This window comes from Danio rerio, chromosome 25, assembly GCF_052040795.2.
Source record: "Danio rerio strain M-AB ecotype USA chromosome 25, GRCz13ab, whole genome shotgun sequence".
Classification (NCBI taxonomy): Eukaryota; Metazoa; Chordata; class Actinopteri; order Cypriniformes; family Danionidae; genus Danio; species Danio rerio.
The window spans coordinates 37,420,001-37,445,000 of NC_141045.1; the positions used below are offsets into that span (position 1 = coordinate 37,420,001).

A 25,000-nucleotide genomic window follows, 5' to 3' on the forward strand; every position below is an offset into this window, starting at 1 on the left:
GAATAAGAGGTTGCTAAAATTAAAAATTAATCAATCGAAATAAATAAATAAACAAATAAATGAATAAATAAATAAATGAATAAATAAATAAAGGAACGAACAAACAAACAGACAAACAAAGAAACGACTGATTGAGTAAATAAATAAACAAATAAATGAATAAATAAATCAATTAATATATAAACAAGTAAATAAATGAATGAATGAACGAAAAAACAAACGACTGAATAAGTGAATAAATAAATAAACAAATAAATGAATAAATAAATAAATAAACAAATGAATAAATAAATAAATAAACGAACGAATAAACTAACAAACAAACAAACACACGACTGAATGAGTGAATAAATAAATAAGTGAATAAATAAATAAATGAACAAACAAATAAATGAATAAATAAATAAATAACAATTGAACAAATAAATAAAAAATGAATAAATAAATAAATATAAAAATAAATGAGTGAACGAACAAACAAACAAACAAACAAACAAACGACTGAATGAGTTAATAAATAAATAAATGAGTAAATAAATAAATAAATGAACAAATAAATAAATGAATTAATTAATGAATAAATAAATAAATAAAAAATGAACAAATAAATAAATTAATATATAAATAAATCAACAAATAAATGAATGAATAAATAAATAAATAAATGAATAATGAATGAATAAATAAATAATTGAATTGAAAAAAATATAAATAACTGATCAATAAATAATTGAATAAATGAATGAATAAAAGAATGAATGAAAGAATAAATAAATAAACAAATAATCATATATCAATTTATTTTTTCATGCATTTTATTTTATTGCATTTTTATATTAGAAAAAAAGTAAAAGTATATGCAAAGATAAAAGTTCTAATGTAAAATCAGCCATGTAACTGTTTTTACTGCATTAAACTCCATTAAAATACTTAATAAAACATTTTTCCTCTCTTGTAGTTGTTCCCATGTGAAGGATTTGCCGTCTGGTTTCTCCTTCCATGATCCGGAGCTTCTTCAGTCCAGCCTGGAGTTTCCTCACAACCACACACACACCGAATCCAAACACACACACTCGCAGGGCCGAATATCTCCATGCGGAGCAGGTGAGCGCACAAACACACATTCATTCATCTGCAATGTTGTGTTGTTGTTAATTCAGCTGCAGTATTCAGAGATCATTAGTGGCACACACCTTTTCGTTGATTTTTCATTGACTAAATGCGATTTGAAGAAGTATCTGAGTAAAAGAACTACAATCTCATGAGTGTTTGCAAATGACAGAGGCAAATTAAAAACAATGTTAAAATCACATTACAGCCTTTCAGTCAGATTTCAGCAACATCACTGTTAGTCAAGACCACCTTCCATCACCTCAATCTATTGTTAAAGCTGTTGTTGATTTATTATTATTATTATTATTAATTATTATTATCATTATTATCGTCATCATCATTATTATTATTATTATTATTACCATCATCATTATTATTATTATTTTTATTATTATTATCATCATTATTATTATTATTAGTATTATTATCATCATTATTATTATTATCATCATCATTATTATTATTATTATTAATATTATTATCATTATTATTATTATTATCATCATTATTATTATTATTATTATTATTAATCATCATCATTATTATTATTAATATCATTATTATTAATATTATTATCATTATTATTATTATTATTATTATTATCATCATTATTATTATTATCATCATTATTATTATTATTAATCATCATCATTATTATTATTAATATCATTATTATTAATATTATTATTATTATTATTAATAATAATAATAATAATAATAATAATTATTATTATAATTATAATAATATTAATAATTATAATAATATTTGATCATAGTATTTTCTAAATTATTTTTTTACATAAAACAATAAGTTTTTACTATCTGTTTATTATCATTATTATAGTAATGTTTTTTCTTTTAACATTCTCACTATTTTGTCTGTTGCAATTTGTTTCCACTTCCTTTATTTATTATTTTCCTTTTCTTCTTCTATTATTTCTTTTCCTCCTTTTTCATTTTTTTCTTTTTCTAATCTTCTATTTAATCTCTTTCCTTTTTCTAATTTGACTGTATTGTTGTTGTTTTTGGTATTTTTGTTATTGTTTCATCTTCTTTGTGTTTGTATCATCTCAAATTGTGTACCTTTTGTATAATCTAATCAAAAAAAGCTTTTAAATGAGAATGAACAGTTCAATGAACACAGAAAACTTGCTAAAAGGACACTAAAAGTGAGATTCATACTTATTTTAGTTTTGCTTATTGAAACTAAAGTTGCTTTATTTCAAGTAATAAAAGGTGTGTTCTGGGGTTTTAGTTTCAGTTTACGCTAATAACCCTGACTCTTGGATCCTGTGCTGACTGTGCCAAAAACTATTTAATAATTCAACAATCCTGGCCTTGTGTTCTGTGTGCGGATGCATCTGTAAATAGGGGAGCTTTTAAGAGGAAAATTAAGCATGAAATTAATATTTACCCAAAAAGTTAATAATATTAATAGCATTTATTATTAAAAATACATATATTATGACTCTTACAGATGTTGTATATACACATATACAGTGCATCTGGAGAGTATTCATAGCACTTCACTTTCTCCACGTTTTTATGTGACAGCCTTATTCCAAAATAGATTCAATTAATTTCCTCAACATTCTTCACACAATCCCCCATAATAACCATGTGAAAAAAAGAGTTTTTGAAATTGTTGCAAATGTAATAAAAATTGATTAAAAACATCAGCATTCACAGCCTTTGCTCAATACTTTGTTGATGCACCTTTGGCAGTGATTACAGCCTCAAGTCTTTGTGAATATGATGCCACAAGCTTGGCACACCTGTCTTTGGGAGTTTTTGCCCATTCCTCTTTGCAGTACCTCTCAAGCTCTATCAGGTTGGATGGGAAGCTACAGTGTGCAGCCATTTTTAGATCTCTCCAGAGATGTTCAATAGGATTTAGGTCTGGGCTCTGGCTGGGCCACTCAAGGACATTCACCGAGTTGTTCTAAAGCCGCTCTATTGTTATTTTGGCTTTGGGTAATTGTCCTGCTGGAAGATGAAGCGTCGCCCAAGTCTGTGGTCAAGAGCACTCTGAAGCAAGTTTTGATTCAGGATGTCTCTGTACATTGCTGCATTCATCTTTCCCTCTATCCTGACTAGTCTTCCAGTTCCTGCTGCTGAAGAACATCCCCACAGCATGATGCTGCCACCACCATGCTTCACTGTAGAGATGGTATATTAGCCTGGTGATGAGCGCTGCCTGCTTTTCTCCAAACGTAACGCCTGGCATTCACTCCAAAGAGTTCAATTTGAGTGTCATCAGACCAGAGAATTTTGTTTCTTATGGTCTGAGAGTCCTTCAGGTGGGGAGCGTCGTCCGTCTGGCCACTCTACCATACAGGCCTGATTGGTGGATTGCTGCACAGATGGTTGTCCTTCTGTAAGGTTCTCCTCTCTCCACAGAAGAACACTGGAGCTCAGACAGAGTGACCATCGGGTTATTGATCACCTCCCTTACTTAGGCCCTTCTTCCCCGATCACTCAGCTTAGATGCCCAACGGAAGAGTCCTGGTGGTTAAACATCTTCCACTTACGGATGATGGAGGTCGCTGTGCTCATTGGAATTTTCAGAGCAGCAGAAATGTTTCTGTAACCTTCCCCAGCCTTGTGCCTCGAGACAATGCTTGGTTTTTTTGCTTTGACATGCACTGTCAACCCTGGGCTCTTATATAGGCAGGTGTTTGCCTTTGCAAATCACGTCTAATCAGCTGAATTGAGCACAGGTGAACTCCAAGGCAGCTGCTGAAACATCTCAAGAATGATTAGTGGAAACAGAATGAACCTGAGCTCAATTTAGAGCTTCACACCTAATGCTGTGAATACTGACGTACATCAGATTTTTCAGCTTTATTTTGAATAAATTTACAACAATTTCAAAAACTTGTGTGAAGAATTTTGAGGGAATAAATGAATTTAATCCATTTTGGAATAAGGCTGTCACATAAACAAATGTGGAAAGTGACGCGCTATCAATACTTTCCGGATGCACTGTAATCTTCACAAGTGCACACAACTTAGTGAAGTTTATTTATAAACAAATTTCGAGAGGACCACGTGCTCATGATTGTTCACAGCTGTTCCAACTTTAGCTAATGACTAATTATCCTATCAGGCGATCCTTAACTCACTATAAATAACCAGACTTTTCTCATCTCAATATCTTCGTCTTGAAGAAACCCCCCCACCCCCATCCCTACTTTCCTCCCTTTCAAACGGGCGTCACGGTGGCCAGCGATTAGCGCTGTTGCCTCACAGCAAGAATGCCCCTGGTTTAATTCCTTTCCAAACCAGGCTGCATTTCTGTGCGGAGTTTGCTCGTTCTCCCCGTGGTCGCGTGGGTTTTCCCCGGGTCCTCCGGTTTCCTCCCACAGTTCAAAAACAAGCACTTGAAACAATTAATCCAAATACCTTAGCTAAACTCTGAGTACACCTTTCAGTATCCATATCTGACACTTAGCTACAACAAGCAAGAGGGGGAGTCATCGAGATCTACCTGAGCTCAAACTCCTCTCTCGCCTTGCAACGGGAAGGAGCCCAGGGCTCGAGGATCTTATAAGCTCAGGGCTTTCTCCCGTGATAGCTTTATTATCAATCATCAGCTAAGTGTGAATTCTTGAATAATAATAAAATTAAATTGAATTCAACAGTCTTGAGTTTTTTAATCTTGAAAGTTAGTTTTAATCAAGGGCTCAGTTTGCCCTCATTCAATGTTTAATGTCTGCAAATACATGGTCTATTTAACCCTCGTGTATTGTTCTAGTGGCCTACCCTTTCGTTATTATTCGTTGCCAGTTTGACTTCCATTATAACTTTTATTTTTTGATTGCAAAGCCTTGACAGCATATAATCACGCATTGTTGATTGTTGGTGGTTTTCCCTGTTGGGAAGAGGTCAGATGTGTAATTCTACTGTTGATCATCATTAACTCTTTAGATAGCCCGCGTAAAAGGTCTGGCTTTTATATGGACCATAAAAATAGAAAAACACGACTGCTTTCAATGATTGCCTTTGCATATATGATGTTTTTTTCTGTTGTTTTCTGTTGCATTTCTGACCTAACAGATGTGTAAATGTCATTGCAGCCATCAGCTGGTGTGCGGTTTCCCAGCAGCCTCTAGATGTCACCGCTAACGGCTATAAACAGGGAGTCACTAAAAAAGCTTTGGGCACACCACAAGCCAGGTAAACATGACTCTCAGATTAGCATTCATGTCCGGAAACCTGGCTAATATGGTGCACTAGCAGTGTTATTGTAACACATTCACAGCTCATGCTTATTGTTTCATGTTTCTCCATGTATAGATCTTTAATCTGTAAGGTGGAGCTCTTTCATTCGTTTCTGAAAGTGGTGGCGGCCACTGAAGACGCTGAGCTTCCAGAAACCCTCCGGTGAGTGGAATAGCTAACATTAGCGATATTTAGTTTTGACAATGATGTTTTGCAGCCAAATTTTGTTGTCAATAACGCAGTACCCTGCTGAAAAATCCAGCTTAAACCAGCCTAGGATGGTTGGCTGGTTGATCAGCCTGGTTTTAGAGGGGTTTTGACCACTTCCAGGTTGGTTTTCAGCCATTTCCAGCCTGGTCTTAGGTTGACCGTCCTGGTTTAAGCTGGACATAGCTGGTTTTGGCTGGGCTCCCAGCCTGGCTAGGCTGGTCAAGCTGGTTTTAGCTGGACATTTCCCAGCCTGACCAGCTAAGACCAGGCTGGAAATGGCTGGAAACCAGCCTGGAAGTTGCCAAAACCCCTCTAAAACCAGACTGGTCGACCAGCTAAAACCAGCCAACCAGCCTAGGCTGGTTTAAGCTGGATTTTCAGCAGGGAACATATAAAGTACAGCTCAAGTCAGGTCCATGTGCTAAACGAAGCATCTTTCTGTTGGTCAGAATGACTTGTCAGAGGAATGCTAAACGAGAACACAACTTTAAATGCTAAAATGTTGTAAGCATCAAGTTAAATCATGCTAGAAACACATCAAAACATAGTGGAGACATGTTAAACATGATTGCGACATGCTAAAATATACAGTACTAACCTTTAAACATGCTAGCAACATGTTTAACATTAGCAGAGTGTTAATAAATGTTAGCAATGTGCTAGAACAGGGGTGTCCAAACTCGGTCCTGGAGGGCCGGTGTCCTGCCGATTTTAGCTCCAGCTTGCCTCAACACACCTGCATGGATGCTTCTAGAAAGTCTAGCTTGATTAACTTGTCCAGGTGTGTCTGATTGGGGTTGGAATTAAACTTTGCTGGACACCGGCCCTCCAGGACCGAGTTTGCACACCTCTGTGCTAGAACATGCTAGTAATATGTGAGAATGCTAATAAAATGGTGTGCGGTGCGTTCAACAGTTTTTAAGCATGCTAGCTTATATGACTTCTGTTATAATTGTTTTTAAATGGTAAACGTAGGTCGCTACGTTAAGGCAACGTTGTGTGTTTGTTGGGTTTCAGTGAATTCCTGAAGATAAAAAAAAACAAAAAATAGCACAACTGGAATCACTACAGCAGTCGCCATCATCTGAGCTCATATGAAGCAGAGATTGCGAGGACATATGATGATGTGTGCGATTCTTAAGGGTCAATTTTGAAGCCCTTCCCCTTAACCCTAGGTTGCAAGGGCTAAGGGGAACGGGTAGGGGTACAAAAATCAGTTCACTATTGAAAACCAATAACTTCACAATAATTAGCTCACCTTAGGTCACTTTCAGCTCATTGAAACAGTACAATTCACTTCACAAACGTACCAAACGCATAAAGCATGTCTCAGATGAACTGGGTTTTCATTAACACCAGCTATGTGCTTCGTTATACATAACACAATAGCCTGAACGCAATGACAATGCCACTCTAAACTGTTCAGAATGCCCTGTTGTTTGTTACAGGAGCCGTGTTTACATTGAAGCCGTCCTCTATTGTGCGGTTAGTGATGATATTGAATGACAAGCGCTTCATTGCTTTAAGGCTATTTCTATTATTTAGATGTGGAATATATATAGAGTTGTATCAGATTGCCGTCTTGTTATGTGCGCTATTGTTCTGGCATGAGTGGCATGTTAAAACACGTCAGTTGGAAACATTAGCGCTGATGCTAATTCGTTGCATCATTGACACACCTGCTGTTGTTGAGTGTGTGACAGGTTATCCAGTGATGTCAGACTTTGATTGATTAAGTGTACAGATCCCAAATCAGTTTGCTCAAGTGTTGTATGTTACCTCATTTCAGGCGTTTCTTGTGCGGTTTTCATTGTGATGAGTCTTTGTTTTTGCAAACAAAATGTTCAGCGCTCAGCTTCTATTGTTTCCTTTAGCGTCATTATACATTCTCAGCAGTGCTATTTTAATATCAATGACATTCAGTTTCTTTATTCAGCTTTACATGGTCTGATTTGACATTTATTAAAATTAGCAGAAGGCATCGTCAAAAACAGGCAAAGCAACAGATTAATATTATTCAACTTATCCCAGATTTTTTTTTTTATGTTTTATTTATACATTGTGAAACATTACAAAACATTTACAAAGACATAAACATGTAACAATAAGCAAATACACTGAAGAGTATTCTGAGCAAATAATAATAATAAAAGTAAATAAATAATAATAATAAATAAAAATAAAATAATAAAAATAAATAGATAATAGAATAAAATAATTTTATTAAAAATAAATAATAAAAACAACAACACTAGTGCAATCTTATATACATAAAAAACAAGTCTACAATGTGTTGACCAGAAATAGTTTCCCTTAAAAGCTGGGCATTAGGAGGTGAGGACAGAAGGAGCAGGGTCGAGCTGAAGAGTCTGGACATATTTGGGAAGGGGTTCCCACAATTTAATAAAAATAGTGCTAGTTCAGTGAAGAGAGTACCTAATGTTTTCTAATTTCATAAAATAAAGAACATTTCTTATCCAACAAGAGTGAGAAGGAGGGTGAGGGCTCTTCCAGTTCAGAAGAATCAATCGCCTAGCCAGAAGAGGTAAGAAGGCCTCAAAGTCTACAAAATGAGAGGGTAGAGTGTAGTCGGGCGGAAGAACCCCAAATAAACCAATAATTGGACATGGTGGGATATCAACAGTGGTAATGGCTGATAGCGAGAGAAATATTTGTCTCTAAAAAGAAAGCAGGGAAGGACAGGACCAAAACAAATGGAATAAAGTAGCTGTACCAGAATGACACCTGTCGCACTCAGGGTCTATAGACGGATTGATGCGAGCTAGCCTGCTCTTGGACCAATGAGCTCTATGCACTACCTTGCATTGTATTAGCCTGTGACGTGCACAGATTGAGGAGGAGTTACTTATCCCAGATTTTTAATGAGAATTTTTAGATGTAATAGGGTATATGCCGAGCTAGTGCTGTACCCATGCTGACACACTTCCGGTGACCTGTTATTGTGAACTTTTTTCCATTTTATAAGGTTCCTTATACAGCATCGATGTTGTTATGTCATTAAAATACATTCAGTTAAATGAACTGTAGCATTTATTTAGTTGCTTAAGTGTAAAACGAGACAAAAAGCTGTTTACTCGCACGCGCCCGTCAGAATCGGCAGGCTAACGCAGAAGCTCCATTGAATATACTGGGGTAAAATAAATGCTCATATTATAAAGACATGGCGGGGGAAATGTAATTTAATGCACTGCTTCTTGTACAATATGAGACCCACTTTAAATCGGATATCACTCAGCTAGTGGAGATCGCTGACTTAAACGCACCTGATTTTGCATTGGCATTCAATTCGCCGGAAGCGCTTAACCCAGATTACTGGCAAATTAAAAGTCCTATTAGCATGCTTCGGCATATACCCCATTCTTATTTTTTTAATTCAACTATAGGGGTGCGGCCAGGTAGGGGGCCTTACAAGACAATGTGCCCAGGGGCCCCTGAGTCCTTAATTCGGGCCTGGGTCGGGCGGAAGAACCCCAAATAAACCAATAATTGGACATGGTGGGATATCAACAGTGGTAATAGCTGATAGCGAGAGAAATATTTGTCTCCAAAAAGAAAGCAGGGAAGGACAGGACCAAAACAAATGGAATAAAGTAGCTGTACCAGAATGACACCTGTCGCACTCAGGGTCTATAGACGGATTGATGCGAGCTAGCCTGCTTTTGGACCAATGAGCTCTATGCACTACCTTGCATTGTATTAGCCTGTGACGTGCACAGATTGAGGAGGAGTTGCTTATCCCAGATTTATAAAGAGAATTTTTTAGATGTAATCCCATTTGTAATTTTAACATTTTCATAAGCAACTGTAATTTAATTACACATATTTCCCAGTAACTGTATATTGTAATTAAATTACGTAACGCCGTTACATATGACGAGTTACTCTCCAACACTGGTCCTGGCCAAATTCCCCCCAACAGGTCATGTCAATCATGGTGTCCTAATAATCAGTTCTTGGTCTCCTGAAGTGATTCCCTCCCTCTTTCTCCTTTTGAGCATCATGTGGTTGCAAACTCGATCATTATAAAGCCCTCTAGGTGTAAAAAGCGATTCCTTCATGCTTAGCTAACAGTTGTTACAAAACATTATGACATTGTAGATTAGATGACATCGTTGATCAGAAAAGGAGAAAACTGAAGTAAAAACTAACCCTAGGCTCAATTCTTGCGTTGTGTTGATCAGATTCAGTGCTGTGTTTGATTCTGTTTTTGCCATTTTTTGATATGTTTTGTGTTTTATTCTGGTGAGGCAGCGCGATTATTGAACAGTAGATCTTTGTTAGGTGATGACCTGAGGGAACAGTGTTCTTCTGTTCGGAGGTCTGGTATCTTTAAAGCGATCCTGCCCCGCGTCCAGCTCCGGTTACGCCGCTGACAGACTCAAGAACAATGATCCATCCAGTGAGGTCCCAGAATACATCTCCATCAGCCTGCGTCCACTTTCACAATCTCATTAGCAGAGAATTTCAGCATTGCTCCGACAATACGACCTGGAATTATAGATGACTTCGGTTTTATGTGTTAGGTCTCGTAAAATTAAAATAACGTTTTTTAGTTGTTTGTATCACTATGTTAGTCTTAAGGATCTATAAACTAGTGTGGCACAAAACAGTGACATAATTTGCATTTAGTAGATATAAACCTGACATAAACATCATGTAGTTTGTCGCTTTCGCCTATTTAGATCAATGTTTTTTTTTTGGCGTCGCCTCATACTTCAGTTTCTCATCAAATCTTCTGACCAATCAAGTGCTCTCGGGTATCTGACATGCCCTGCCCCTCTCAATAGCTTTTCATTGGATGCGCTTGAGCTCAACCACTCTCACTGGCAGAGCTGTGGGGAAAAACTCAACGCTATTGGCTGTTTTTTAATGAGGGGGAGGAGCTACTATATGCCCCGCCCTGTTTTAATGTTTCAGTTGAAACAACGTCAAACATCGAATAAAGATTGCACATTTCAAAGCACTTCATGGAACCTTTAAAGTGAAATTGCTGAACTAACCAGTCTAATGTCTTTAAAAAGGAGAAAGCAGGAGAAAACATTTCACATGTGGTCTAGCTTACTTAAAGCATGCCCGTATAGCCAGAGGTGGTTTGGGTGGCACGGCCAAAAGGTCCAGAATTTGTCCTTTTAATTATTTTATGTAGTTTAATATTATATATTTATTATACAAGTAATATAATATATTTAGATTCAATATATATTGTAATAAAGTGTAATTTTAAATAACTCTGGCCAGTAATTCGAATCCCATAAATCAGTGGTCACCAAACTTGTTCCTGGAGGGCCGGTGTCCTGCAGATTTTTGCTACAACCCTAATCAAACACACCTGATCAAGCTAATCAATGTCTTACTAGGTATACTTGAAACACCCAGGCAGGTGTGTTGAGGCAAGTGGGAGCTAAACCCTGCAGGGACACCGGCCCTCCAGGACCAGGATTGGTGACCCCTGCCATAGAGCGTCAAAGCCACAATGATGTGACACGAGTCACATGACATAACCCACTGAGTGGTCACATTTGAATCTTTGATGCGACATCCATCGAAAAGAGCCACCCCTCACTGACAAAGGTCCAGAATTTGTCCCATACATGAGCTCATTTGTCCTATTTTGACTGCTATGCCATCATAAATAATCAAAATAAAAAGGCTTTAAGACCAAACGGAATCCTCTGTCGGCTGTTGCACCGGTGGGACTGTAGTCCGATGTAGGAGAGGTCTTCTGTCACTACTGTATTGTTTTTAAAGAGAGAAAACATTTCAGGTGACTTTTATTCTAAATTTTGGATCTTATTTCTGAAATATAAATGAGCAATAAAAAGGTGTGAAGCACCAGATGCTGACCATTTTAAATTAATTTGAATATATTTTGGCTTTTGTTGATATCTAGGAATTTTCAAATGTACTTTTTTTTACCAAAAAGGCTAGAAAAATTCTGAAGAATTCATTATTATTGTATTATTATTATTGTTATTATGTTTTAATAATTTTTTTTAGAAATTAGTATTTTAAAAATTAGTCGTTTTAATTTTTTTATTGCAATGTTTTAGGAAATATTTTTAGTACATCAAAAAGTGTGGTTATGATGACATCTGACTAGATAATCCTGCAAAAAAAGTCCCTAAAATGCAGTATTTAAATCTCATAGTTAGAAACTGAGGCGTATAAATGCTAAAAGGTCCACTTTTTGAGAAAAGAACCACCCCTTCCACCAGGCTGGCTACGGGCCTGTAAAGGTGGCATGAAATGGAAGTTGTGGTAGACTTTTCTATATTGTGACATACACTGTATTTGGGATGTCTGCCTTTGCATGCACACAAATCTTAATGACACCCCAGTCTTAATCTGTAGATTTATCCCACCCTTAGCATCTCACACAGCTTGTTCTCTTCTGAGAAGGCTTTCCGCAAAGTTTAGAAGTGGGTTTGTTTATGGGAATTTTTGACCATTCTTCTAGAAGTCTGGCACTGACGTTGGACTTAATTGGGTTGAGGTCAGGACTCTGTGCAGGACAGTCAAATTCCTCCACACCAAACTCACTCATCCATGTCTTTACAGAACTGGTGAGCCAATGTGATGATGGAAGGATTTCAGAATGACTAAAACTATATTTCAGATGTTTCAAAATGCAATCGGTCTGCTTCTTTATCCATTAACGTGTCGCTTCCATTTTTTGTCATCGCATATTTTGTTAAAATCACATTAATTTTTTTGATGCGCGTGTTGGAATTTATTCAGTAAATGCGTTTCCATCATAATTTATGCACGTTTTTTCTTTATTGGGTAAAAAGTTTATCCACATGCACATGTTCTAAATTGATCATTTATGTTTCATATTCCAAAATGCTCATATAAATAGGCGAATGGAAGTTTTAGTGACTGAATTAAAAAAAAATAGTTGTCTTTTGTCATGTCACTTTAAATCCTTGAGCTTATTTAATCTGGAGGGATTCTGGTTGGCTTTCAATGTTCACCAGCTGAAAAAGACCACTGTGAAAGTGGAAGTGATGGCATTGCTATCCGTTTTGTTTTTGACGCTGCGCTACTTTCACATATAAATCTTCTGACTGTTGTGATAGTTGTGCTGAGGCGTTTGGAGTGTGTGTCTGAAAGAGTAACGTGATGTCTCCCGCTGAGCTCTGCTCTCCTACAGCGTGCAGGTGTTGTTTGTGTATCTGTTGTGTCTGATGGATGTGTTCGCTTCTCTGTTCTTGCTCAAGTGGAAAGGACTGGAAGACGTACTGGGACTATAAGCAGGCGGCAGGGTCGTATCAGCTGGCCTGGACACAGCTGCGTCTGCAGGCCTTCCCTCAGTGGCCCCGCGGGCCCCGACAACTGCTGCTGTTTCAATAGAGGAATGGCCAAGCCAACACTGGAGCTTCAACCACTGAAGGTTTAATAAATGTATTCACATTCACTGCCTTTCTCTCTTTTGGTAAATATAATTTAGTCATCTTCGAGCAAAAGGACTGAAGCAAATTTTCAGCCAAAATATATATATATATATATATATATATATATATATATATATATATATATATAGAGAGAGAGAGAGAGAGAGAGAGAGCAATATCAGACGAGTAGCAGTGCGATATGGCTATATATCGGTGATATACAGCCATATCGCACTGCTACGAGCGTGATATTGCGTTTATACAACAGTTTGACGGCATAATTGTGTATATAAAAAAATCAAACATGGAGAGTCTCAAAAACCCTTTTGTATGAGGAACTACTTTCTTCCGCCTTGGATTCAGATCATAAGCTGACAGTTAAACAGCTGAGCAAGCATATTTTAAACTTAAGATCTGTAGCGTCTGCCTTCTGCTGGCTGTATGTGGTCGGAGTAATACACAAGGGTAAAGAGGCTGTACGGGTGCTGATATTACTTATATATATCACAGATATCAGCCAATCAGATTCAAGAACCAGACAGAAGTGTTGTGTAAAAATGTATATGTATGTATGTATATATATATATATATATATATATATATATATATATATATATATATATATATATATATATACACATACATACATACATACATATATATCATTAAGTGGATTTCATAACATTCCAAACTAGGAAATAAAACATTTATAAAATAAACTACACATAAATTAAAAAAATTATTGTATTAAAAATAATGTATTTATTGTATTTAATAGTTAGGGCTTTCCTAAATTTTGGTTTGGGGGTATGAAGATGGTTGTGTGTTGGGTTTGGTGTGCATGGGGACTGTACCAAAAAAGCTGAGGGGTGGTGAGGGTGTTGATAGGGGTTGCGGGTGGAATTCCAGAAGTTTTCCGGGAGATAACAAAATACAGGAGATGGGCGGGAGATGTGTCTGAAATACGGGAGACTCCCAGGAAAAACAGAAGTGTTGGCAGGTGTGCCCTCAAGGCAAGTCATTTCACTCGGTGGCCATCTTTGAAATGTTTCTCGGGCAATACGCTCGGGCATTTCTGTTTAAATGGGGAAACATCAAATTCTCCAAATATTCCTGTCAAGCTTACGATTAAATTTGATAGTAGAAATCGCCAATAAAATTAAACAACTGTCTATTTAATTTCATTTCTAAAACGTTTGAATTTATAGAAACTCACGTCTGGGCCGAGCCCCTCCTCTGGAGAACCACCAGTCTATAGCGATCGATGATTGGCTCCTGTACTAGAAGGCGGGGCTTCATTCAACATATTGGCTGTTTCTCAATTCCAAGAACGCAGAGACCGGTCTTGCCAGGTGTCCTCGGAAGAACGAACTCGGGAGACCACGAGAACAGAGAATGCGTCCTGTAAGTAATGAGATGCTGCGTCCTTCTTGATAGTCACATGACCTTCACGCGTTTTTAACGGAAAATGGTTTAAAAATTACAGCATTCATACAACGATTTACTGTTTTTCCCCTTTTCAAAATACATACTCTGCATAAAAACATGATAAATATACACTGCACAATATAAATAAAATCTTTTTTATATACGAATTTCAGCAAATTAACACCCTTAATGTGTTTTTATTAAGATTTCCATGGTAATGTTTACTTTCACTGTTTCATTTAGGGAAACTCCTGAAGTAAATAAGTGATATCTCTGAACTTTAATATTAAATCTAAATAAAATGCTGCGATTCCCACCTCCAGTCGCAATGACTTCTGGGACTTCCAGATCGAGTTCGGTGTTCAAGTCCGCATCAGTGCATCCTCGATATCGAGAACACATCCGGGAAGTTTCACCCGTCCTCCGTTCTTGCGGTCTTGATTTTTGGAACTGAACTTAGGCAGCTGATGGTGACTTTACACGAGGACGCAAGACCGCTGAAGAACGCATATTGAGAAACAGCCATTGATCGTTAAACTTTTCCCCAATCAAAACTATACAAGTGACGTGTCTTGAGTATTCTGTAGCCTTTGGTTTAAACTCTGAAAAATGAGTCTGAATGAGAACAGTGGTGAGTATTTCTCAATAAATAACAATTATGTAATTTTTTGGTGTCGGTTTTTATTGGTTAGGTCATCCAGCTACCTTACCTTTCAGTAATCTTAAATACATAATTTACAGGGGAAAAAGAATACAGATAAATTAAAACATTAAAAGTGACTATATATATTCTCCGTGTCGACATTATTAAGAAGCGTCTGTGATAATACTGCAACACCATTCACCGAAAGAAGAGGGAAAACAATCACTAATGCTGTGGATCTAATGTTTGAGAGCACAATATGACGGGTGACGACAGAAGTACAAACACGTCTGCTGTGTGTGATTATTATGTCACAGATCCGCTTTCGCAATCCAGCAAGTCCAAAAGAAACGCGAGTGAGGAGGAGGAGGAGGAGGAAGATGCGGGAGATTAATATCCAAACGTGTTTTCTCCACTGTAGGCCACGTACAAAAAGCCGTCCTCGTCTTGTTCTTTCTCGTAGAGCTGCCCCATAGTCAGACTGAAACAAGAGTGCAGATTCAAAAGCTCAGATAGACATCGAATTATGCTCATGAGTTACATTTCATAGATACATAACAAAACAATTACTGCTTAAACTACTTTTTTATACTGTTAAGGTGTCATTTCAGTATTAATATCACAACTATAAATATCAGTTATCTGTGTAAATATACAGTGTTAGTATTATTATAGAACTATAAATATCAGTTATCTGTGTAAATATACAGTGTTAGTATTATTATACAACTGTAAATATCAGTTATCTGTGTCAATATACAGTGTTAGTATTATTATACAACTATAAATATCATTTATCGGTGTAAATATGCAGTATTAGTATTAATATACAACTGTAAATATCAGTTATCTGTGTAAATATACAGTGTTAGTATTATTATACAACTATAAATATCATTTATCGGTGTAAATATGCAGTATTAGTATTATTATACAACTGTAAATATCAGTTATCTGTGTAAATATGCAGTGTTAGTATTATTATACAACTGTAAATATCAGTTATCGGTGTAAATACGCAGTGTTAGTATTATTATACAACTGTAAATATCAATTATCGGTGTAAATACGCAATATCAGTATTATTATGCAACTGTAAATATCAGTTATCGGTGTAAATATGCAGTATTAGTATTATACAACTGTAAATATCCGTTATTATTGTAAATTTACAGTATTAGTATTATTATACAACTGTAAATGTCAGTTATTGGTGTAAATTTACAGTATTAGTATTATTATACAACTGTAAATGTCAGTTATCGGTATAAATATACAGTATTAGTATTATTATACAACTATAAATATCAGTTATCTGTGTAAATATACAGTATTAGTATTATACAACTATAAATATCAGTTATCGGTGTAAATTTACAGTATTAATATTATTAAACAACTATAAATATCAGTTATAAAACATCATATTTAAAAAAAAAAAACAGTTATTTTTGTGTTTCGCTGTTTTATTTAAACTTCGGTCAAGGTTTTTTTAATTCTGCTTTTATTAGTATTACCCCAGCAGGCACAGGATGTCAACATGACGTCAAATTGACGTTATACCCAACTTTGTGGGGACATTGCATTTTGTTTGGCAATGAAAATCAGCTTGATGCCAGAACCCAATATCAGGCCGACATCAATGTCCAATCCAAAATCAACGGCTAATGATGTTGCAGCTTGACGTTGTGTCGAAGTTACCACCATGACGTCTATCAGACGTTGGATTTTGGTTGCCATACTCTACGTATAAATGTCAGTATTTAACATCAATATGACATTGGTTTAAGATGTAAGCTCGATGTTGGATTTTGGTCACTTTCCAACACAACCTAAAATCAACCAAATATCATTGTCGTTTGAGGTCGTTATTGGGTATTAAAATAATGTCGTCTTTAGACTCTGGCTAGACATTAAATTTAGGTCACATGCCGTCACAACCTAAATCGAACCTAATATTAATGTCTTATAACATTGTGTGCCTGCTGGGACGCGTCTAAAAAATAAATTAACAAAACAAATATTGTATGTTTATTTTGCCACGCCAATTCGTAACCTTTTGATTTAGTGGCTAATTTGTAATAATTTGTACAATGCCATTTTAGTATGAATTTGCTCATCCACCAATGAGGGGTTTTGAGACCCTCCTTTAAAATTTCTTATGTTGTCAAACAAAATCGTATGAATTTGGCACTTTTCTAACAATACGTAAAATTGTTACGTTTCCTCGTTATATCGGGATGGGTTTTACATATTACTTACATATTACATATTAATTTATTTAAGTGATTTTTTTAATGACTAAAATTACTTAAGATTTTTTATTTAATAAATTTACTTACATTTATTAAATTTAAATTAAATACAATGTTTTTTAAATTAAATTTAAATAAAAAAATGTAAAAAAAAAAACGTAATTTAACATTTTTTTATTTGATAAAATTTATTATTAAATTATATATATATATATATATATATATATATATATATATATATATATATATATATTTTTTTTTTTTTTTTTTATTTAAAGTTCAATTTAGATTTTATTTTAATAACCAAGTAAATTTTATATTTCTCATGAGAGAAATGATGTCAATTTAATGTGATATGCACTGGATTATTTAGTGTAAATAAATATTGTATCACGTTTTGGAGTCCACATCAATTCTAATCAAGTTTACAAAATTTTTTTTTGTATTTTAGATATTTGCGGAAAGCATATTACATTACAAGTTAAATCTTAATGTATGGGAGTCTCACTTGTACCATTTTAAATCAAGAAAAAGTGCCTGTGAAACCGGTTCACATTAATCAAATGGATTAGCACTAATGTCTATAGCAGTGATGTTTGTTCTTGAGTCACTTTACGCTGTAACCTTGAACCTACAGAATAGGAGCGTGTTTGAGAAGGTGAAGGTAAACAGGGGATATTCAGGATTTACAGGAGGATGTGAGGTGTGACCTGAAGCGTCACTGCAGGAGGATATTCAAGATGTCATATTTTTCCCTTATCAGCGCTCAGTCACACCCCTATAAGGTTTGAGTCTGAATGCTGCGTGTTCAGAATGCGGAGCCAGTAGATCAGCATTGCAATCATGTGTGCTGTCGAAGTAAACAGCGGCAAACCCTGGCGCTTTATTTCCTGGATTATTTGCATGCCGCATATGAGAGGAACAAGACTGGACTTTTATAAGTGCCCATAAAAGCTCTGGAAGTGTTAATTATACGAAATATTTTTTTATAATTGTGCTGTCAATAGTGCTGGCATGGTGGCTCAGTGGTTAGTACTGTCACCTGACTGCAAGAAGGTTGCTGGTTCGAGCCCTGGTTGGGTCAGTAGGCATTTCTGTGTGGAGTTTGCATGTTCTCCTTCTGTTGGGTTTCCTCCAGGTGCTCCAATTTCCCCCACAGCCCAAAGGCATGCACTAAATTGGCTGTAGTGTATGAGTGAGCGAGTGAGTGAGTGAGTGAGTGTTTCCCAGTATTGGGTTGCAGCTGGAAGGACATCCGCTGTGTAAAACATAGGCTGGATAAGTTGGTGGTTCATTCCACTGTGGTGTCCCCTGATGAATAAAGGGACTAAGGTAAAGGAAGATGAATGATTGAAAGTCACGTGTGTGTGTGTGTGTGTGTGTCTGTGTGTGTGAGTAAGTAAACTATCTGGAAATTTCCATTTTTGAGTGAACCGTCGCTTTAAAGCAGCAATTTTATTTTCAATTTCAATTTTAACACACACGGTTTCATTGTGTTGCGGCACCAGTTTTTATGGAAGCCCATTAAACATCTGATATTTGCATATGCACATGCCACAATAGCATTCTGAGCTCCTCCTGAAGTCAACATGATGTAGATCACAACATATGCAAACTGCAGTCTCACATACAGCTAGCTTGTGTTGTTGATCCAGTCAAACTGAGTGCTGATGAGCAAATTTGATGGCATGTTTAAAGGCCTAGTGTATAAGGCCTCTATAATAAGATTCGGTCTTCGCTGGATGCCACGTTTCATTTCCGGTCTGCCACTTTAGATGCTCAAACTCATATTCTCATTGGCTAGAGATGTCAACAATATAGATTTAAACAATATAGTTCATCAGTGTTGTTGTTGTATGTAGAGATTTGTTATTCGAACTGTGCTTTACATGGAATATTATGGGGTGGGGAGGGTGGGGTCTAATGTTAAATCAGAAAAGATTATTTAGGGTTTTTTCATATCTGTGGTTCAGTTCATTTGGTCCGGACCAACAAATGATGCATTGTAGCATTTTCTGTCGTCTTTGGGTCGTTTTCACACCACACTGATTGCTTTGGTCCGATCCAGTTGAAAAGAACCAAAATGCAGTCATGTGACAAAATCCACATCACTCATTGGCTAGATGTTATTGAATGTATTTCCTAAACTGCTTATCAATTGGTCAGAATTACCCTGTGGGAAATTCCAATGAAACTTCCACAAGTAAACAAACCGGCAGACACAAAATGTCGCTCTTTACTATGGAGGGACGACTGCGGTGGCTGATTGTATCCCTGCTCATAGTATAAATATAGTTTGTATACATCACTTTAGACAAACTATACATTTCCATAATGAAGCGCGACTGTGGCTGGAAAACAATGTATTAAGGCAATCATAAGGCGAAGGCGCATCGTATGTCACTTCAGGAGGAGGCGTGAATTCATCCTGCTATACTGTGACCTTGTAATCTCCTCTCTCTCTCTCTCTCTCTCTGTTGGTAAAGTGGTCAACAAATATTTTTCCTCCACATCCCATAATGCACAGCGCATCGGGCTACGGTAGCTGGATTAGTCCAAAAGGCGCAGTACTTTTTGCGGTTGGGTCTGTTTTAGTTTGGATTATAGGATGCTTTCACACCTGCCTTATTTAGTTCGGTTGAATCGCACTAGGAGTTTGTTTTCCTTCTTGATGCGGTTGGTTTGGGCAGGTGTGAATGCAGCAATCGTACTCGAGTGCAAACCAAAAGCAGACCAAAATAGCATATTGAGACCTCCTTGAGGAGGTGGTTCACCTGGACACTTTCAAACCCACCCTGGAACAGTTTGTTTGTGGTGAGAACATGATAGAAATGGTATTTGGCAGTTAAATGTGTCTGGAAAAATATTCAAATAATTTTATTTTCATAAACAGCACGGATGTGAATGCGTCTGAATGTTTTGATTGGTCAGAGTAGATACGTCAGTGCGTTCTAAGCAAAAATGCTCTCTTTCTGGCAGTTGTCTTTCTGCGTTCACCCAGAGCAACATTCTGGTAAATTACCAGTAAAGTTACAACTTCACTTTTCGGAAAATTGCTGAAACTAATTAACCGGTATTTACAAAAAGGGCCTGTTCACACATGATCCCTTTCAGGACTATTGCTGTGATGTGTGAAAGGGGCAAAAGACTTGCTTAATTACTCAAACTTTAACGTAATTAGGCCTTTAAATGTCACATTAAGCTGAATACTAGTATCATGAAAAATATCTAGTCAATTATTGTGTGTCATCATGGCAAGGATAAAAGAAATCAGTGATTAGAAATGAGTTCTTAAAACTATTATGATTAGAAATGTGTTGAAAAACTCTTCCCTCCTTTAAACAGAAATTGAAGGAAAATATACAGGAGGGCTAATAATTCAGTTTTGGCTGTGATTGATGGAATTAGAATGAGAAAAGGAAGATTTTACCTGGACTGAGGGACAGTTTTGTCGACGAATAGGAATATGGCTTTTTCAGAAGGCAGCAGAATCCGCTTTCTGATGATCCACATGAACTGGGCCACTGTGATGTCAGACGGGACCAGATACTTCCGCTTGTCGATGTCCACAATCTGCGACCCAGAAACCTTCTCCACAATAACCTGAGGAACAGACGAGAGAGAGAGAGAGAGAGAGAGAGAGAAAATGACAACAACGAATAAGACTATTTCCCCCCCCCCCCCCCCAAAAAATTTGAAACATTAAATGAGTCCTCCTTTAATCTAACCGACACAAAGAAATCTGACTATAAACTTGCCGTCTGCTTTGTCAATCTATGATTTATGAAGCCCTGAGGTTATGATCTGAGGTTATGATCTATGAGTGAAGTTATTGTACAGGTTTGACCTGTTTCATCGAAAACACCATTTTTTATTACACACACTCGCGGTTTAATTTAATTAATCAAACGCTGATCACACAAAGATTGTTGTGATTTCAATTTAGTTTTGTCTGTGTCGTTATTGTAGTAATAGTTAAAGGTCCGACCATTGTTGAACATTTATGCATACATTTATGATTGCCTCATTTATTTGTTCCCCAGTCATGTTTTTACCATAGTATTACAACATCTAGCCCATTTCATGAATTCAAAAAACAACGTGAGGGATTCTTTACAAATAAACCACATACAAAACAAAACGGATGCAAAATATTTAAAAGATTATCATAAAAAGCACGCAATTACCAGAAATGGACTCTATCTATCCATCCATCCATCCATCCATCCATCCATCCATCCATATATATATATATATATATATATATATATATATATATATATATATATATATATATATATATATATATATATGTGTGTATATATATATATATATATTAGGGGTTGCACCGACTAGTCAACTTTAATAATCTGCCATGCCACTTTTTTCATTTCATTGAAGTTGACTAGTCGCACTGCGCAGATCACGTGGTTTTTACCTCACCTACATGGCAGCTTTACACACAAAGGTGGTTTACTGAATGAAACTGTGCTCAGAGTATTTCAAGTCATTTTTAAAATGTTATTTTTCTTATGTCAGAGTCAAAGATTCACATGTACTTTGAGTGAACTTTGGGAGTCATTTAACTGAATTGTTTTGATGCGAGCCAGCTCTGGGATTCATTTAACTAAATCATTTTGATGCGAGTCAGCTCTGGGAGTCATTTAACTGAATCATTTTGATGCGGGTCAGCTCTGGGAGTCATTTAACTGAATTGTTTTGATGTGAGTCAGCTCTGGGATTCATTTAACCAAATTGTTTTGATGACAAGTTTTAATCATCATTAAGGTATGCTGGTTAGTCCAGTTATCCAATCACATCATCTGCTGATGCAAAATCATGATGCACATCAATGAATGTATTGAAAAAATCTGTAGCTTGCAATTTCCAATCAGACTAAGGGCATGTCCACGGGTATTTTTATAAACCGAGTTTGAGGCCTTCATATTTAAAAAATTCTTTGTCCACATAAAAATGCAAAACAGCAAGTTAATACATGTTAAGGGTACTCCCAACCAACAGGGGGCGATAAAAGGCTTTTTATGAGGGGGTCACACCAAATGCAGAATTAGGTTTTTGCAAGAGTACATTAAATAAAAGTCAAAAGTAAATGTGAAAACAAATCTCCCATTCCACCACGTCCCAAACGTGCTCAATTGGATTGATATCTGGTGACTGTGGAGGCCATTTGAGTACAGTGAACTCATTGTCATGTTAAAGAAACTAGTCTGAGATGATTCACGCTTTATGACATGGTGCGTTATCTTGCTAGAAGTAGCCATCAGAAGATGGAGACACTGTGCTCATAAAGGAATGGACATGGTCAGCAACAATACTCAGGTAGGCTGTGGTGTTGACACAATGCTCAGTTGGTACTAATGGACCCAAAGTGTGCACAGAAAATCTCCCCCACACCATTACACCCCCACCACCAGCCTAAACCATTGATACAAGGCAGGATGGATCCATGCTTTCATGTTGTTGATGGCAAATTCTGACCCAACCATCCAAATGTCGGCAGAAATGGAGACTCATCAGAGCAGGCAACGTTTCTCCAATCTTCTATTGTCCAGTTTTGGTGAGCCTGTGTGAATTGTAGCCTCAGTTTCCTGTTCTCAGCTGACAGGAGTGGAACCCGGTGTGGTTTTCTGCTGTTGTAGCCCATTTGCCTCAAGGTTGGACATGTTGTGTGTTCAGAGATGCTCTTCTGCAAACCACGGTTGTAACGAGTGCTTGTTTGACCAGTCTGGCCATTCTCCTCTGGCATCAACAAGGCATTTGGGCTCACAGAACTGCCGCTCACTGGATATTTCCTCTTTGTCGGACCCTTCTCAATGATCCCTAGAGATGCTTAAAAATCTCAGTATATCAGCAGTTTTTGAAATACTCAGACCAGCCTGGCACCAACAACAATGCCACATTCAAAGTCATATAAATCTCCTTCCTGTCCTGATTCTCGGTTTGAACTGCAGCAGATCATCTTGACCATGCCTACATGAATTGAGGTGCTGCCATGTGATTGGATGACTAGAAATTTGCATTAACGAGCAGTTGGACAGGTGTACCTAATGTGTGTGTGTGCATGTGTATGAATTTTCACAGTATTTCCTAATATAATTATTCTTTTGGAGAAAGTTATATTTCTTTTAGTTTAGCTGGAATACAAAGCGATGATTTTTAAGCTGTTTTAATGATTTTTAAGGTCAATATTATTAGCCCACTTAAATGTTTTTCTGATTGATTACAGAACAAAGCATTATTGTCCAATGACTTGTTTTTGAAAAATATCTAGTGAAATATCATGTACTGCCATCATAACAAAGATAAAAGAAGTTAGTTCTAAGAAATTAGATATTAAAATTAAGTTTATATATTTGTTAGGAAAAAATATATAGTCCATGCCTCAAAATACTGATAAAAACATGCGTATGAAAGCTGTGATGAGCTTGGATCCTATTAGAAGTGATCAAATAAAAAAGGCCATCTTCTTGTAGATACTGGTGAGCTTTCCACATTCATACTCACAGGAACTCTGTCTGGATACTTGTTGCGGATTTTGGCCGATTCCACACATCTGTGCTCTAAAAGAGGAACACAAAAACAAAATTTCGATCACTCAACATGCATCGCTCTTCACATCACTAGCCTAATATTAACTATAATCAGCATCCAATATTGTTCATCATCATATCTGTCTATCTATCTATCTGACAGTGTTTAATAATGAAAACACCCTAAAACAAGCTCAAATCAATACCCAAAAACACATTATAAATATAAATATCAAATCATACCAAACATTAATACATTTGTGTGGTATTTATGCTTGATAAACACGTGACGTGCAAAAATGAAAGGAAAACCAATGCACACGGCTATAAAACAACCCCACACGAAATAATGTCGGTTATTTATGTCGTTAAAATAAGCAAAGACCAGGCCTGACATTCGCAAATACGAGAAAGCGATCTATTTGACAGCACGCTGGGTTAAATCCGACCAAATTAACGTAAAGACCTCAGTGTGACAAACAGATCAATAATCACACGCATCTGTCAGGCCGTTGTTGATCATAACAAGACGTTTCTCGAAGATTTACCCAGAGAATGGTCCTCTTTAAACATCCATTTCATTTTTGCGGAGGTTTTGCTCGAGGAGCGACCTGTTAGTGGAAGTATCGGATGATTTAAAGTCAATTAAACGGCAAAACTAAAAACGTCAACAATGTATCAGCAGCAGCAGACATTCGTCTTCAGACGAGCCGTGATTACGTCACCGCGTACAGACCCGCTGCGTCAGAGAAGCTGACGTCAAGGCGGAGCCGTACCATTTAGCCTATTCGGGTGCTCTTATACACAATTTCATAAATATTTGAAGCAAATATATATTTAGAGCAGTATAAACTATGTTATTACACTACATTGTGTTTGTTTTAAATACAATGTACACTAATAATCCTATTGTTCACGAAGTGAAGCGTTTCTAGCTGTTGCTATGGTGAGCAAACGACGCTACACAACCGGAACTACAACCAGCGCGCGTGCTAGTTTATTTGCAGGATTTACTCATCTTTAGTTTAAGTTTGAGCGTTAAGTTTTGTGTTTAAAGGTTGTTAATACATATATCACACGATATACGCGAGTTTAAATGGTGTTGGATATGAGTTCATATTTAACGTTACTCCAATATAAATAACGCATAATGGCGTTTTA

The 25,000-nt window shown here is 36.5% G+C and overlaps 3 protein-coding genes across 6 annotated transcripts in view; 2 read left to right on the forward strand and 1 right to left on the reverse strand.

The window, feature by feature from the left end:
- adat1 (adenosine deaminase tRNA specific 1) overlaps positions 1-15,054 on the forward strand; it is a 25,404-nt gene extending 10,350 nt beyond the window's left edge. For 2 of the 4 annotated variants that reach the window (XM_087311217.1, NM_001082887.1), the window contains 4 exon segments: positions 959-1,104; positions 5,193-5,292; positions 5,413-5,499; positions 12,789-12,985. In XM_087311217.1, coding sequence (XP_087167343.1) covers positions 959-1,104; positions 5,193-5,292; positions 5,413-5,499; positions 12,789-12,921 — 466 coding nt within the window. In that variant the 3' untranslated portion in view covers positions 12,922-12,985. 4 annotated transcript variants of the gene reach the window in all.
- gabarapl2 (GABA(A) receptor-associated protein like 2) lies at positions 15,052-24,563 on the reverse strand. The gene is given in 4 exon segments (NM_205723.1): positions 15,052-15,514; positions 20,719-20,891; positions 23,814-23,869; positions 24,388-24,563. Coding segments are annotated over 4 exon segments (354 nt in total). The 5' UTR covers positions 24,422-24,563; the 3' UTR covers positions 15,052-15,423.
- A 257-nt stretch (positions 24,564-24,820) lies between these two features.
- The window catches only part of tmem231 (transmembrane protein 231), a 14,470-nt gene continuing 14,290 nt past the window's right edge, over positions 24,821-25,000 (forward strand). Inside the window, 1 exon segment of the mRNA NM_200387.1 lies at positions 24,821-25,000. This exon segment is cut by the window's right edge and continues 128 nt beyond it. Within this exon segment, the coding sequence (NP_956681.1) occupies positions 24,990-25,000 (11 nt within the window). The 5' untranslated portion in view covers positions 24,821-24,989.